Source organism: Oryzias latipes, chromosome 12, assembly GCF_002234675.1.
Source record: "Oryzias latipes chromosome 12, ASM223467v1".
NCBI lineage: Eukaryota > Metazoa > Chordata > Actinopteri > Beloniformes > Adrianichthyidae > Oryzias > Oryzias latipes.
In genome coordinates, this window is record NC_019870.2 from 15,946,769 (window position 1) to 15,965,051 (window position 18,283).

Genomic DNA, 18,283 nt, shown 5'->3' on the forward strand with positions numbered 1-18,283 from the left:
GAATTTGGAAATGGATCATGTTTGGGTTAGGCCGTTCTTACGTTGTCCTCTAGAGGGCAGCACTTGCTAATGTGCCATGACTAGAGAGAGAAAAAATCTTAAAAATAGCAAATATTTTTGTTTTATGTTGCCTTTAACTTTAACTGTAGGCTTAGTCTTCAATCACTGACCACCTTTATGGTATATTCATCAGATAAAAATAAATAAAATTAGAATGCGCCATATTTTCACAGAAAAAAAAAGCTGAAGCTACAAGCAACATGGCTGAAGAAGATCAATTTGTACTTCATCTTAAATCTTCATCTTTTTGTCCAGTACTTAGAAGATGCAACATACAATTCCAAGCTGTCATAGCACTGAAAGTTGGACCATAACAGTGTCCCTCACTCGGATGGCCTCTCTGTCCAAGCCCATGCAGCGGCTCCTCATCGGTGGTAGCAACCTTCCTCACTGCGGCTGCCTCTTGGGCTGAGAACAAGGTCTTTAACTAGCACTTTTAGGCAGCTGAAGCTTGAAATTGCGCTGACAATGGCACCTTTTTGGTTCCAGAAGTCAAAGTCGGATTTACTTTAGTCATGACTGACTTTTGTGACCTACTTTGTGTTTGGGAAACTGACACAACTGCTTTTGTTCACACAGAAAACAGTGGGAACTTTCTCAAAAAGCCTTTAAAAATACGTTCTTAGTGAATTTGTAAAAAAGTGTTTTCAAAGCGGTTCGCAGGAACTGTGAGCATGAAAGGTGATGGCAGAATGCAAAAATATGTGTGTGAACAATTCAAATAATTTGAAAGGATAAAAATGTTTTGCCAACAGCAAGATTTTCAAAAAGACCATACCTCACCAAGCCCACATTTATTTTAAAATGAGTTAATATTCAATAATATTAATTCAATTTTTCCTGATACAGATAAAATATGGTTGATTTAAAGAATATTGACAATATTATATACAATGTTTATCTACAATATTAACATAAATGTTCTTATATTAGAGGAAAAAATGCTCTCAGCAGTATCTTGTTGATCTTATGTTTTCCCTCACTTTGCATTATAATTTACTCAAAATTCTTGAAATCAGGTAAATTTCAGGATTTGAGCTGGACTGATATGGTTTAAGCACAACTTCCTTTTTGTGTATTATTCTTATTTGATTGCTTGAAATAAACCATTTAAAAAAAAAATCTGTTCGTTCGAAATGAACCAATAGTGGCTATGAATTGGATTGGCAACCACAAATTATGAATCATCACACCCTCACATTAAAATATTACTAATCTTAATTTCAGTTAGGCTTATAGACGTTTTACAAATCTACAAAAAACCTTATAACACCGTCTGATCCAAATATCAAACATCATATCTCAGTTTATCTGTGAAAACTTGCATAAACTAAAGAAATGTTGCTTTCACAATTTATTAGAAAAATGTAAACAGTTCCTGTAATTTCGGGGGTAAAACACATTTTTGTATTTTCCAAATAGAATTTCTAAAGCTCTATGAAAAAAACACTTCTTGTGTCATTTAAATAGAAATAAATGAACATTTTCATTCACTTTTCCTGCTTTCTTATTCTACAGCTACATTTTATAAAAAAAGAAGAAGTCAAGGTTCAGTTTGATCTAATTTTAAACACTGCAAAAACCAGACATGCAGATGACAGAAGGTGTCATCTGCACCAGACAGTAGGTCATTTTGGTCTGTGTCCATGACTTACTTAGTTTCTGGCCTGGCTGGTGGTTTTAAATGAAAAGACTGAAGCTCTGTACAGACCTCCAACCACTTCTTTGTTGCCCAAAAGGCAATAACCTCAGTTTTGTTTTTGTTTAATTGAAAGCAAGTTGTGAAACATTCAGTCATCAATGTTCTCGATGCATTTACCAAGAGCCTGTATGGGGTCTCTGCTGTCATTGTAATATACATCTGCCTGTCATCTGCATAGGTATGGTAACTAATGTTGTTGTTCTTTCTTACCTGGGCCGGTGGGAGCATATAGATATTAAATAGATTTTGGCTGCAGGGAACTCTGCATGCAATTTCTGTTGGCTGCGATGTGAATTTACCAACTGACACAAAACTTTTCCTGTTTTTCATGTACATTTTGAATCAGTTTAGTACTGGCAGGGTGAGACCCACCCAGTTTTCCAGTCGACTGAGTAATATAGCATGCTCAACTGTATCAACAATCACTGAGATCCAATAAAACTAGTACTGGCATATTTCCAGTGTCTGCTCAAACGTAAATCATTAGTCACTTTGGTCAGAGCTGTCTCAGTGCTGTGGTGCTGTCTGAAGCCTGACTGGAAGACATCATTGTAGTTGTTTCTTATCATAAATTCATATTACTGATGGAAAACAGCTTTTTCGATTATCTACCTCAAAAATGGCAGGTTTGATATCGGTCTGTAGTTGCTCATTTGTGTCTTGTCTAGACTCTGCAAAATTTTTTTGAGGAGGGATTTGATTACAGCTGTTTTCAATATTGAGAAACCCCACAATTTATTGCAGCAAGACAACACTGTCAAAGACAGAAATGTGAGCCACAGTCTTGATGGTTAAACCGCAGCATTTCTGTCCAATTCTTGTTCTTTATTTTTTTTTTTTTGAAGATGTGACAAGCACTCGCCATAAGTTCACAAGTTCTTACTGCTGTCTTGTCTAGGTTCCTCTCTGACACATGACCAAAAAATACCATGTATGATAAATCATAGCATTCATAACAAGCTTGTTGTAAAAAAACACTGAGTATTTATTAAAGGAAAAAACAACAACCTTAAGACTTTGATCAATCAAAAGCAATGTAAGTGTTTCTCAGTTACAGAAAATGAACAGGATTTGAACAAGAAAGCCAGCTTACAATGAAGTAAAGAAACAAAACAAACGAAAATCTTTATCCAACTGTCTACTTGATAGTGTCACTCAGTCAGTTTCTGCTGCTGGAAGCATAAAATGCCACACTTGCCTCAATAAATGCTGAAAGAGTCAAGTTTTCTTAGTTGGACAGACATGACCGCGACATACCGCATCCTGAAAAGTGCTGTGTTTTTATAAAAAGCCAGACGGAGGGCTGTCTGCTCCGTATTTTTTTGCACCATAGGGCACACTGAATTGTAAGACGCACCATTGATGAAAAGTTTTATTTTTGAAATTATATAATTGGTGAACCGAACTATAAGGTGCATTAAGTGAGACAAAAGAGTAAAAGATCAATCTGTCAGCCACAGTTTATTAACTGTGTTACAGCCATTCTAAAACTTGTATGTAACATGCTACGAATTAGCCATGATAGCGTATTTACAACAAAATCAAAGCAAACATTTTGCCAGAGCGCCGTGCAGCTCTCAAAACCCCTTTAACTTGAGTAAACACAACCAGAATTCATCCATATATGAGGCACACTGGATTATAAGGGGGGCTGTTTTGAAAAAAACAAAAAAAGACTTTTAAGTGCGCTTCATAGTGTTGAAAATACATGAATTTTTCTGTTAAAATGAAAAAAAGATTGTAAGTTGGCCCTGTCATGATGAACATTGAATAGGATGTTTTCATAAATGTTGAGAATGACCAAATATCCCTTATTATGCCACAGAAATGTGGAAATATTTTCGTAATACCTAAACCTTCTTGTCCCAAGCCTCTAAATCTGAGTAAGTCTTTTTGTATTGTAAAGTGCTGTTTTGAGAACAGATGTTGCAGAGTCTTTCCCTCCAATCTACATAAAGCTTCACCTTCCACCACTGCTTCCAGTTAAAATACTCTGCATAGCGCTTTTTGTCTTTTGCCAGCTCTTGTAAGTATTCTCCCAGCTCTCTTACTGATGCAAACTCATTAACATGGATGAAAGAATGAGGCGGAGCCACAGCTTTGTAGTCTTGTATCGAGGGGCCCAGGACAACGGGCACAGCTCCGGCTTCATAGGAGTTCTTCCACAGCTTTTCAGTGATATAATCTTTGGCCAGTGAGTTCTCAAATGCCAAGTAGAAGAAGCAGCGGGAGATTGTGGGCAGCAGATCTGAGGAGGAAAGAGGTTTACCTGTCCATCGGCCATAAACCTGCACTGGAACGACGGCGCTGAGCTCTTTGTACACCTGAGTTCTTTTATGGTGCCTCATGTAGTTGCTGACCACCCAACAGACCAGGGAGCTCTTATTGACAGTAATGTCCTCTGGCAGTGGGGTTTCTTCCTCCTTAGGGAGCAGTTCTCCATAAGGTATGGTAACATCAGCATCCCTCCTGTAGGAAATGGTCATATTGAAGATGTTTGCAAACGGTTTTAGGTTTCCATTGTGAGCTGGAGATTCCAGGGACATCCAGGCCCACCGCTGGCCTTCTGGTCTTAGGAGGTCAGTGGGCAATTTTTGTCTGCCCTGTATCAGTTCTCTGTTGTGGAACACCACAATGTCCGCAGAAGAGAAATAGGAGCGATCGTCTACCAGCTTACAGTGAGGGATGTGGAAGAGATCCCAGCAAACATCACCTTCCAGGACATAGGACTGAACAAAGGGCCAGTGCCACAGCAGGATGGTTAAACTCCCATTGTTTTTTACATGGCCAAACGTGGTGTAGCTGTCGCTTCTCCACCATCCATGATAAACATACAGCAATGTAGTCAAGAGAGTGCAGATGATGAAGAACTTCTTCAGAAATCTTTTAACGTTGTCACTGCCCTGCAACAGAGGAAGACAAATATTTATAATGTGTTCTAACTGATTGACTTCATTCAAAAAATAGCTGTTTAATCCTGCTCTAAAGCATTTTGATTTTCCAAGAACAATTTAGCATCAAAATTAGTTGCTGAAGAAGATTTCTCAAAGTGTTTTTATTTGACTTAAACCTATATAAATCTTGTTATACCTTTGACCACTCAACCAATACATGATCAGTAAGTCTTCTGCTGGTTATTGCCTTGGGGAGTGGGACGGAATATTAAGGCCACCACAAAAAATAAGTAAATAAACAAGTAAGTAAGTAAGTAAGTAAGTAAGTAAGTAAGTAAGTAAGTAAGTAAGTAAGTAAGTAAATAAATAAATGAGAATAAAGAACAAAACGTGCAAAAATAAAGTTGTAAAATTATGAAAAACCCCACACACACAAAACTTTGCATGAATTAACTGGTATTATTATCAGTAAAAAGTCAATGTTTTATAAGAATATAGTTATAATTTTGTAAGTTTAGAGTTTATAGGATTAAAGACAAATTTATGAGGGGACAGGCTGTTTACTAAGTGAAATAGAAACAACAAAAAGCACTTTGCAAGCGATTACTTTGTTGTTGGTTTCTCAAAAAAGAAAATATGGAGTCTTTTAGTGAGTCAACATGACCTTTTGTGAATATACATACATTGAAAAGAATTTACAGGAAACTGGGCCTCTTTGGAAAAGATTCATGACCCAAAAAGGGTGAACTTCCGGCAAGTGTGGTGTTTGCCCCCTTTAGGAGTGTACTTGCAGAGGTCCGAATGCATTATGGCACACAGATTCCTATGATAAACTAAAACTTTGTGACATTGCCATAAATGGCTGCGTTGATGGATTTTAGTTGGCACATCTTGTAGATGGAGGCTTACACAACAACCTCTTTTTTGTAGGCTTTCTCCTTTTAAAATAATTATTTCTTTTCTTATTAATGTTCAACTTCATTCTCGTAAAATACAACTTTGTTCTCAGAATTTTAAAAATTTATTCTTTTAAAATGTTGACTTTCTTTCTCTTAAATGTACGACTTTATTCTTTAACATTTTTAAGTTTTTCCTCAGACTTTTACAACTTTGTTCTTGTATATTAATTTATTTTTATCTTTCATGGTGGCCCTAATACTCAATCTCAGGGAAGTAATACACACTATAAATGTTTTTAAAAAAATGTTTTTTTTTGTGTGCGCAACCATTTGGTTTGCGTGGCAGATAAATAATTAAAAAGAACACTTTGAAAGCTGACTTTAATAAAAAACAAACTAAAAACATAAACTTTAACACCTTTATTTACCACCAATAAAATGGTATTGTGGAAGCTGTAACATACAGTGGATGGGCATAAAAAAGCTGAAAGGTGTCCAAGAAATTAAAAGTAGTAACTTTCACTAAGGCATCAAATTTCATAACTCTTTCATTTTTATGATGAGACGACATGATTTACGATGGTTAAAACCCATTTTTCTAAAGCCTTGTTCAGATTTCGTAGTGGTTTTTGAAGTTATTTACCAACAAAAGTCCTACAGGATCCTCTAAAGACACATTTTCTTTTCCACAGAAATAAAAGAAAAATGTTATTATTAAATTTTTTTACAATTGTGTACAACTGTTACTCATTCAGTTTAGAAACAGTTCGTTTGCAACAGGGTGACAAAACAAAAAAACCTAAACATAAACTATAACACAATGCAGTTAACTACATGATAAATTTCTGAATTTGCTTGAAAAACCAAAAGAACGACTCTGACGAAGACGGAAGACATCCATCGAAACCTGTCAGGTATGTGGAAAAAAAAAATAAGAACCTACGAAGTCAGTTAATAACACAGACACTATGAACTTTTTTGAACTATCCAAAAAAAAGTATTATTTATAATTATGCTATTCAGTCCAAGATATTTTCAGCCGTAACAGTAAACTCACCATCATGCGCTGCGGCTCTGGGTATGTTTTCCAGTTATTTGCTTCCTTTTTTTTAACAGGAAAGTTAAAAAAGGGAAATTATGAAAAGTACCTGCTTGTTCTGTTGCGACATTTAAATGGTATTTGGGGCCCTATTTTTACACTTGTTGCTCTGGTAAGTACATATTTACAAAAAGCTGTAAAATTAATTTCATGAGCCAGTTTGATGAAGATTCAACATGAAAGTTTGATAAAACGACAGCACTAAACAGAAAATTTATCAATACTTTGATAAGTGTCTAATTTAACTGAATCCAAAGCTTGTCTGTTGTCAAAGCAAAGTATGCAGAGCACAGATTGTTACAGTGCAAAACAGCTCACTTGTACTGCAGCGCTGTGGTTTTTTCAGACAGGTGTCAAAGGCTGCTTGCAGCTCAAGCTCTTTTTTTTTCTTTGACCACAGAAGTGCAGGGCAAAGACGGGTGCCGTATGGTACACCCAGTGGAAAAATGATGCAACACTATCTGTTTACGACTAATTCGTGCGAAATGACCCAGATATTTCATCTTGAACTCAATGCATATGTTCAGAGACCACAATATTTCAGGAACTGCCAATGCTAGTCATGAGAAGTAAAACATCTACTAGACGAACCTCTAAAGTCCAGCTGCCCTGAAGAGCAGAATCTTTTGATAACATCACCCATATAAATAAGAACAGATGCATTGTGAAGATGTTCTCTCCTTTTGTGAACCCATTCTCAAAAACGGCTTCAATGTAACACTTCAGATCAAATTTCAAGGGATCATCTGCGTACCTGATTTTTCACTTCATCCATCTCTGAAGAAACGGGCAACACCACAAAGCAGTTTTCCTCCTCTCTGGTTTCAGCCTCTTGTCCAGAGTTGCAATTTCATTTGAGTGTTCTGATAGACAGCAGACCTCTGAATTATATGGAAAGAATGATTCATTATTGATGAAGACAAACAGTGGGAGTGACATCCTCTATAATGCTTTCCAGCAGATAGCAGACATCCTGGCATTCTGTAATTGCATTATTTGTGCAAGAGCCCTCTCCATTAGGACCATGTCTATTCTGTATATAACAGAAACGCTGAACAACAAATACAGTACTTTGTACTAAGCTGAGTCTAAAAGCAAGGCGTGTAAAGTGCCGTGAGCCTCAAATACATGAGTGTGTTTAATGCCTTGCAGCAGCTGAGATGAAAACGTCACATGGTGTCGTGACACTGCCACCAAAATAGCAGTTGGGTCTCTGGGTCAGGGGTGTCGTTGGACTAGTTCGTGAAGTTTTAAAGACTGAAAGGTCAACCTCATCATGTATTCTGAATTTAAAAAAAAAACAAGAGGAACCATTTCAAGTAAAGTAAATCCTGTTAATCCTACAGACGTAGGTCTGAAGTAACTAACAGGATTCAGCGATAATTCACGATTACGACAATTTAGGGTTGGGACTTCTTCTTTCTCATGTGCCTTTCCTTTACTGTGAGTCTTGTGTCACTTTTAGGATGTGCTGTTTGGTCAAACACCAGTTTTATTTGATAGTTCCTATGGTTTAGCAAACAATCAGAGCCTGGTCTGACAAAGAAGGCATTGGTTCACATGCAAGCGAGCCCTGATGAATGCAAAAGGGGAATTAGTTTATCAATTAACTTTATTTCTATAGCACTTCTTGTATACACATACAGCAGAATGCACCGTACATGATTCAAGTTAAAAAAAATAAAAACTGTGTAAATGAAACATAAATAATGAGAATTAAATGTGATGAAATTAATATATGTTTTCAATTAAAATCACCACAGAGTAAGGACACAGTGGTGATCAAACAATTAAAATTAGTAATGATAAAAACATTTAAAAATTAGTTTGAAAACAAGGATGTGGATATATATTAGTAAAAAATTCAAGGATGTAGGTTAATGTTGTTTAAATTTAAACATATAGCATCTTTTAAAAAAAATAAAATTATATAGATAAAAATTTCTTGCAAATCCCCCAAAAAATTAATTGCTAAAATTCAGTAATTAAAATGTACATTTAAAAGATAGACCTTTAACTTTTATAATTCCAGCTGAAGCAAGTCTCTCTCTCTCTCTCTCTCTCTCTCTCTCTCTCTCTCTCTCTCTCTCTATATATATATATATATATATATATATATAAACAAAGGAGATTAAAGTGAAATGTGAAAAACAAATGCCAATAAACAAATCTAGAGAAGTGCAAATAAAGAAAAAGTCTTTATCCCCAGGGCACACCTGGAATTTTTGCAATTTCAGAGATTTACTGATGCCAATTTGGGGATGACAGGCAATATGATTTTCTACCTTTATGTCTGTTCTTTCTTTTAACAGTTTACCCTGGAATATACACAGTTGTTGTGAGTGTAAATTGTTAGCTTTGGGTAGTTGCGTGTGTTTGCAAACCAAAGAAAGGTGTGAGATTTTTCTGCACTTCCTGTAAAAATTAACCAAGACTATATGACTTTTCTGGTCTAAAAGTATCCTTTGAAGCCAAAAGGGAAAATATAGTCGCGGTATATGATACACCCACAGTTTTCAACAAATGCGTAGGCCAGGATCAGAATTTCAGGTTAGTTTCAGGGAAGGGGTTGAACTTAATGTAGACTAATGCAGAACTATGTGATACATATTATAGACATGATGTCAAAGATTTAGTACTCAGAAAAGTAATTCCAGTGTTAAGATGTAAACGTTCAAGAGTTCAATTCCAAGCTTGAGCCAAGTTTGAGAAAGTCTAGTTAAAATCAACCAAAATCGTAAAAGTGTGTTAGTTTTGTGTGTTAGGCCTTTGTCACATGCACCCGTATAGGTGTATTGAGGTTTTTTGCATTGTCCGTGCCTATGGAGGGTTGTAGAAAGGAGTGATCACATCTTAAAGAGAGCGTATGTGTGTCTAGCAATTCCCTTGAGGTTTGTACGTATCAACACCTCAAGCGACGCCTTTAAAAATGGAACTTACGATTGTCGTGCGTGCGGTAATGCAATGCATGGTGAAGTAATTGTAAGGATAAAGTAAGCTGCATGCACTTACTGGTGATGCTTCCCAAACACAGCACCAAAGGTTTTTTGGACGAAAAGTAACGTTCCTGATTAAAAGTTTATTGCAATCATTTCCGAAAATGACAAACTAAAAACTTACTTTTTATAGAACAAAAACAGAGAAATAAAAATCTGTAAAAAGGAACACAGCTTTTGAGTCACATATAATGGGAACAAGGAAAAACTATATTAAGGTGAAGCAAAACTCTATATACCGTAAATATTTATTTGCATTAATTTTTTTCCATATGATCAAAGAAGAACAAAACACTGTGAAAATATAAGTTGTAAAGATTGCTAAAGTCAATTCCACTCGATTTACTAAAAGTGTAAATATATTTAAAGACAACACTCTTTACTGAACATGTATGTAAATGTGATATCAAGCTCAGTTTGAAACGGACAAATTATGTGAGATTTGACCAAAGTTTAAACAAGTAAAACAAATAAAACAGAAAAAAAAATTTCTCTGACGAGACTTTTGCAGAATAAAAAAATACTGAATGACATGAAATGTAAAATTCAGACTGGCCCCTTTCATAGCTCCTCTGTATTTCATCTTTCCTTTATTAGTGTGTTAAGGTTGATGAAAGCTTGTCTGTCTTTGACTGGTATTCATATAATTTTACCCAAGCTTTCTGTGTTTTACAACTATAGTAAAAAGCGCAGATGCTATCCATTTTGTTTTTTTTCCTAGTTTATAGGAAATACTCTATATTTGCACATGACTTGATATTTTTACTTAGCTTCCAGTCATTTTTGTGCCAGTCCTCTGCAGAGCCTTTTAAACCTGAAATACTTAAAAAAAAAGAAAAAAAAAGGGAAGCATCGGGACTGAAATTTTTTTTACTTAGCATACCACCAAACATTCTAAAGTAGACAACACTTTAAAATAAAGATCAGTGTATCTGTAAATACAAACTTCCTGTTTTCCATCCTATTTCTGTAACAGTATTCTTAAAGACAACCATTAAATGTGTTTATAGGCAGGATACAGGTTTATATTTCACCTTTGATTTTGCTGACTGAAGCTCTAAAACATCTAAATTTGACAATGTAAGTAATTCTGTATTCCAAGAATATTGTTACACATAAGAATTTAGTTCTAAATTTAATTTAGTTGCTCTATGGTTCAGCAAGAGCTCAGGAAAACAAAAGTTTTACCTTAGTGGAGTAGAAGAAGCTCCTTGATGCATTACATTTTGAGACGTGTAAAAGGAAATGAGAACATGTTATGTAGGACGAGGTAAGTGGGAGGACAGGAAATGAAGGACACTTCTCTCTCTTTTAAAAAGTTCAAAAATTCATTTTGGACTTTGAACAAAGTGTCTTAATATTTAAATACATAATCTGGACTTTGAAATGGCCTGGACATATTGACTGCTTTCTCTACCCAAACCCCTAACATGTCAAAATCCATTGATTTGGCAGAACTGCATAAACGGAAGGTGTGATGAGACCAACAAAACCATCTGCCAATCAAAAAAACATGCTGGTAACTATGTAGATCTTTGAAAATCCACACGACTAATTAAAAATAAGAAAAAAATTCACAGCGCTCCATTGAAAAAAATCTATGAAACCAGAATATACACATACTTTTTTGTATAAAATCTGATCTTTCAACTTTAAAATCATTCATTCATTTTCTATTCCGTTTTGTCCCTTTCGGGGTCCCAGGGCTGCCGGAGCCTATCCCGGCCACTTGTGGGCGAAGGCAGGGGACGCCCTGGACAGGTGGCCAGTCTGTCGCAGGGTAGAATCAATAGAGATAATAATCAGATTTGTCCCCCTTGGGCCTGTCACAATGTGATGTGACAAGAGTGGCCTGGTTTACGTAGGAGGCAGATTACTTTTAAGTTCAGGGCCAGGTTTTTATTTGCTGATCTCACACCTTGGCTGCACAGCTCACACACACTCTCTCCTTTACACTGAGCTCCTCCTCTTTTATGGGCTCCAGTTAGTTGGCTGGCCGCGCCCAGGAAGGAAGCCACTTTTTAACAAACAATAAAGAAAATATACAACAAAAGATAGAAATGTTCTGCAAATCATACAGTTAAAGTCCTGCAAATAAATACAAACATAAATAAACAAACAAACAAGTCAAATCATTTGCAACAAAAAGTATGTACAAAGATATCCAAATTTTTCCACTTCCTGTGCCCAACTATTAAACAGGAAGCAAAGGCCTTGGCTACCATTTTGTTCCTTGTGCACCAGGAAGAGAAGGTGAGAAACATGACAAAAATCAAACCAGTCTTAAACATTTGGTGGTTGTGCATGAAGTGTCTAAAGGTGATGAGCTATGACAGGCAGGTGACAATTAGATACAACTACTTTGTCACAGGGACCAACATTTTGTAAAACAACACAACACAGGAAACCAAAATATAGGTTTCCTGGTGTCATTTCCTTAGTAAGTAAAATGGAACTTAAAACCAAGAGTTACCAGTACTGAAATGTAGACACGTAAAGAGAGGAGTATCGAAAATAAATTCCCTGATTAAGAAAATGCTGACAGGTTGAAAGGTTGAAAGGTTAAAAAGCAACTTGCAGTTCAGAATTAAAACAACACTTACTGCTCAACAATGAAGTTATCAAGAGCTTTTTGGAGACATAAATCAGTTGTAACATGGATGTGTTGTTGCACAAAGACGTGGGCTTTAAACGTTAAACTTTTTCAACTTTATTCAGATAAAAACAATTGAAAAGGGCCAGAACGTTTGTGACTTTTTTATTTTCATCAATTCAACACAGGGATTCTTGTTCATAAAAAAAATAATTAAACAAAACTACAACTTAAAAAAAATGCATTTTGTATTTCATTTTTAACTGTTAAAAATTATAGGTTTATCAGTGCAGAATTGTTCAAATATATAAGTACTATTTCATAACCATATTCCATAAGCTCAAAATTGTATAAAATGAAAGAAAATATGAATTTAAGCTCTTAAAAGGGTTGTAAGTGTATAGAATACATTATCTATGAGTCAAAATTTTTGCCAACATAGTTTGCGTTTACAACAATTATTGTTGTTAGCAGAGTTTTTATTCATGCATTGGTCCTGGCGTGTACCCAGTATCCGACTCAAAAACGGAGGAAAAATAAAGAGACTTCTCCAATTTAGATGAACTCCAACTTTTCACACACAACTTTATTTCTCAACTGCTTCCTCTTACAGATGACATGATCATGACAGAGCCTCTCATTGCCAAACGTCACAAATCATCACTCATCACTAATGACTGATTATTACAACTGAGAGCAAAACAATCTACAGTTTTCCCAATCCCTTATCAATTATAAAAGTATAAAGTGTAAAAGTAGATGGGATTAATCAGAAAAAGGAAATTTGCTGAAGCTTTTAATCAATTAGGTTGGCCATCATCTTCAGATTGAACATACCAAATGAGAGGTTTGAGGGTGTTGCATTAATAGTTAAAGCAGCTGAAGTTAGAGATCATGAAAATATAATTTGATCCTAAAGAAATCTCATAGGTGGGAATCATGTTAATGGCACACTTTTATCACAACCTATTATGATGAAGACATGCAACTAATCACCTAATTGTATGCAGATATATGTTTTGCTTTGCAGCTTCATCATTCATTTAAGGCTAACATAATTGCCATGGTAGCATAATTTAATAGGCAGGTTTATCACACCTGGGTATGTTATATTTGTGACTATTTTTTCCATCAAGACATTTTTTTGAAATACAGAGAAAAAGGTAGTGGATCTTTTTTTAGAAATGAAAAGCTTCGTGTGTCCCTGCTTGATACTTGATTGAAGTTCCACTGCTCTCAGATCATGTCTCTTCCTGAAATTTTGTGTTATTTCCACAGAAACATGTATTTAGCCTGTATGCTGAAATCTAAATGAAAAAAAATCATCTTAATTCAATTATGAGGCACCATGCATATAAATCAGCTATATTTTTCTTGTACTGTCATAATGGTCATAAAGTGTTGAATAATGTTAGTAATGAATTGGTACATTTGTATTACTGACCTTCAGTGAAAGTTTCTGTCATCTACAGTAAGGTTGAGCTTGAGGAAAAGTGTTCATCTAAAATTGGAATTAGGGCTGCACGATATGAGGAAAACTCGCGATATGCGATATTGGTGATTAATATTGCGATAACGATATAATTTGCGGTATATAAACAAATATCAAACCAACCAAAAACATAATTTCCATTTCAATGCAACAGTATAAAAATTATACTCCAAATGACCCTTGTCGACATAGGAGGCAAACATCAAACATAGAAGGGCTCATCTGATTGATCAACAACGTAAACGGGTCCTTCCGATTGGATAAATGCATAAAGGGATTTATTTCATTTATTCAATATTTCAAGCTGCCATGAGTTTGTTTTAGCACATTTAACCCTTGGAAATAACTGTTGGGTTTCACTTTGGGCAAAGCCATGAATAACGACTATAAATCAGTAGCGATTGACAAGTTACTTCTCAAACAGGATGTGAGAAACAGAGAACTTGCAGGTCCCCTCTGCAAGTTATAACTTGGTTTGTCCGTTCAATTGCAAATTAGTAGAAAAAGGGGGATAAAAGATCTGCAGACATTTTATATTATGACATACTATTTAAAGTCCCACTCCAACTATATTTTTATCTATTATAAAGGCGTTCCCAGTGGTCTTTTCATTATGATTATGCAGTTTTCACCCCAAATATACAGAGGTGGACAAAATTGTTGGTATCCTTCAGTTTAAGAAAGTCCACAATACTCACTGGAATGACTTGAAATGTTTAAAAGTAACAAATTAAAATGTATTTAAAATTAAATAATCAAAATCTGCCATTACTTTTGAGTTGTTGATTAACAGAATTATTTAAAAAACAAACTACCGGTAATGAAATAGGGCTGGACAAAAATGATGGTACTTCCATGTAAGTGTCACTGAAAAGGTTACAAAATTAGTTAATTTTTGGTTTAAAGGAAGAAATACCTTTGGTTGAAAATTGTGTTATTAAAATGTGTAAATTGTGTTTTATTTGATTTTATGCTGTTTAGTACTGTTATATTACAATGTTATATGAAGTTGTGTATAACGCTAATAACGCGAGAGTTCCTGAGAACTCGCGTGATTTGATGTTGGGCTGAGGAGTTTATTCTCACATCATTATAGACTTTGAACCAAGATCCATGCAAAAGGGCAGCTTGGAAAAGGAGTCAACAAGCTGTGAAAAGTTGAATACAGACTGGTTATTCATCAAAGACCTCCGAAGTGACAGGCAGCCACGAGGTAGTTAACTTGTTATGTATTTTTTGGTGAAACTGTAAATGTCAAGTCTAACGGTATTTGTACAACTCTGTTATGTAGTTTTCACGGCGTTACATGGAGTGAAGACATTAAAATGCGCCTGTTCTCGAGAATACCGTGTCCAGCACTGTCATTGAGGAGGAACAGTGAAGAAAACTCTACATTCCATATAAGACTGAGAACTAATTGCCCAGGGGGTCATGATGAACTCCGGTGTGTCCTTTAATTGACATCACAGCTGTTTTCAAACCCATAATCAGTCAGTCTGCCTATTTAAACGCAGTCAAATAGTCACGTTGCTGTATGGTGAAAAGGTGTGTACCACACTGAACATGGACAACAGAAAGCCAAGGAGAGAATCGTCCCAGGACATTAGAAACAAAATTATAGACAAACATCGTAAAAGTAAAGGGTATGAAACCATCTCTAAGCAGCTTGACGTTCCTGTGACAACAGTGGCACATATTTTTTAGAAGTTTAAGACCCACGAGACAGTAACCAACCTCCCTGGACGTGGCCGGAAGAGGAAAACTGATGACAAATTGAGGAGACTGATGGTTGGAACTGTATCCAAAGAGCCTGAACAACCTCCAGAGAAATTAAAGGTGAACTCCTAGATCAAGGTACATCAGTATCAGATCGCACCATTCGTCGATGTTTGAGCCAAAGTGGACTTCATGGGAGACGACCAAGGAGGACACCACTGTTGAAAGGAAATCAGAAAAAAGCCAGACTGGAATTTGCAAAAATGCATGTTGACGAGCCACAAAGCTTCTGGGAAAATGTCCTTTGGACAGATGAGACAAAACTGGAGCTTTTTGGTAAGGCACATCAGCTCTATGTTCGTAGACTCAAAAATGAAGCATACAATGAAAAGAACACTGTCCCTACTGTGAAACATGGAGGAGGCTCAGTTCTGTTTTGGGGCTGCTTTGCTGCATCTGGCACAGGGTGTCTTGAAGTTGTGCAAAGTAAAATTAAATCTCAAGATTATCGAGGCATTCTGGATAGAAATGTGCTGCCTAGTGTCAGAAAGCTTGGTCTCAGGTCACGGGTCTTCCAACAGGACAACGATCCAAAACACAGCCAAAAACCCCCAAGAATGGCTAAGAGAAAAGCGTTGGACTATTCTGAAGTGGCCTTCTATGAGCCCAGATCTGAATCCCATTGAACATCTGTGGAAGGAGCTGAAACATGCCATTTGGAGAAGACACCCGTCAAACCTGAGACAACTGGAGCAGTTTGCTCATGAGGAGTGGGCCAAAATACCTGTGGACAGGTGCAGAAGGCTCATTGACAAATACAGAAACTGTTTAATGGCAGTGCTTGCCTTAAAAGGTTTTGCAACAAAAATATTAAGTTATGGGTACCATCATTTTTGTCCAGCCCTATTTCACTAGTTTTTTTTTTAAATAATTGCGTTAATCAACAACTCAAAAGTAATGGCTGATTTTTATTATTTAATTGTCAATACATTTTAATTTATTGTTACTTTTGAACGTTTTAAGATGGGACGAGGTTAGCAAAGAATCCACCAGAAGCAGCTAAATCATTCCGGTCATGATTTCAGCCCTTAACACTCAATTTTCCTATTTGTTTTATTAAAGTTCCAAATATTTTCACACTGATACTGGCTATGCATTTGCAGAATGCATTTAAATAAAAGAGAAAACAAGAACGCAGCCACAGATAAAATCCAGGGTTTTCTACTGACCTGAACGTGAGATGTCCATCTATTCCTCAGTCCAAACCAACGGCATGTATGGTAGCTGCTGCAAGCAAAAGGGCTGCAGTGAAATGTGCAAAAAATGTGAGCTTTTTAAAGAAACTGACTTCCCTGACAGTTTGTTGATGATATTCCAAACTCGCTGCGCTGCTCATGGGAAGGGCAAGTATGTGTGGTGGTACATGGCACACCCATGGTGGCTGTTCGTTTCACTTTAACACACAAGGAAAAAGAGGAAGTGTCACCTATGACTAAAAAAAGTTGTGGGTTTCACAAGCGAACATTTAAATTTTACAAAGGCTAAACTGCAACATCATTGAGACAGAAAAAAAAAAGTATTTTAAAGATTTAGGAAAAAGACATTAGCAACAGCTGTGAGATTACTTTTTGTACATAAGTGTAGTTGGTTTTTTATTTTTCAAAACGTTTGTCTGCCACTTTTAGAGGGTGGGGTGACTCTTTGACACTTTAAAAGAGGCGTCTTTTGAAATCAAGGCTCCGGTTTGATTCTTTCTACTTCTGAGAACAGGAAAGGCAGACTGTTGCAAAAACAGCAGAGAAAAATAGTAACGTTAGAGCCGACTAATTCTTTTTTGTAAACAAATATTAAAAAAGAGGTTACTAAGTTATATATTGTTACAATTTAATCAACGACAACATTGACAACATAAAACATTAGACTGGGAAAAAATGTTAGAAAATCTCAACACTTTTTTCTATGTCTTTAACACCAAACAAAAATTTTGGTGTTAAAGAACATATATTCTGCTTTGTTTTGCTTCTTTTAAGACAAAGAAAGGTTCAGCTACAGATACACACCTGGGGTTTTTATCATCTAGACGTTTGAGCAGTTGAGTATTAAACGTTCAGAAAAAAATCATCATGCTCTCTCCTTATCACAGCAATTTTGTTCCTGGTTGTTACTATAGAATTTCCAGTTATAATTGTTTTTGAAAATATTTTGCCCTTTTTATTTATCCTGCTGCTTCAGTTCCACATAACGCACCCGCACCTTCTGACTGTATCCTACCTTTACTGATTCATTCCACAAAGTAATGTAGCTGAAAAATGGTGCAGTTTGAAGTTTTTTGGGGCGGCTATGGTGCAGAGGTACAGTGGTTGACCTCTGATCGGAAGATTGCAGGTTTGGTTCCCTACTTACAGGCTCATGTGTCGAAGTGTCCTTGGGAAACTGAACCCCACATTGCTCATGGTGGTTATAGTTTGGCGCGAGTGTTAGGCAGTGGAGCTGCCATCAGTGTGTCATCGTGTGTGTGGGTGAATGGGTCTGTGACTGTAAACCATATTGTGCCTTCAAAGACGTTAGAAAGTCTTAAAGAAGTATACACCGTTAATTATTATTCAGACAAGGATTCATCCCATTGTAGGAAGATCTGATAAGGCATTTAGGCCTATTCATTTGTCTGCCGGAAGTCCTTTACAATCATTTCTAATCTACAGATGGACTTATTATATTAGGAGATCAATAAAGTGCTATTTTATTCCATATATTCTGAAATCAGAAGATTTTTTCTTTTATGGGGACCAGATGAGTTTGGTTAAACTTTGTTTATTTTTATTACAGTACTAA

At 36.0% G+C, this 18,283-nt stretch overlaps 1 protein-coding gene across 3 annotated transcripts; it reads right to left on the bottom strand.

Annotated features, from left to right (window-relative positions):
• Positions 1-2,590: 2,590 nt before the first annotated feature.
• Positions 2,591-17,958, bottom strand: fut7a (alpha3-fucosyltransferase). 3 transcript variants are annotated; one of them, XM_011481696.3, is made up of 4 exons: positions 17,855-17,958; positions 16,681-16,904; positions 7,409-7,535; positions 2,591-4,665 (listed from the first exon to the last, which is right to left on the bottom strand). In XM_011481696.3, the coding sequence occupies exons 3-4, from the start codon at positions 7,427-7,429 to the stop codon at positions 3,613-3,615; spliced, it is 1,074 nt and encodes a 357-aa protein (XP_011479998.1). In that variant the 5' UTR covers positions 7,430-7,535; positions 16,681-16,904; positions 17,855-17,958; the 3' UTR covers positions 2,591-3,612.
• Positions 17,959-18,283: the final 325 nt, after the last annotated feature.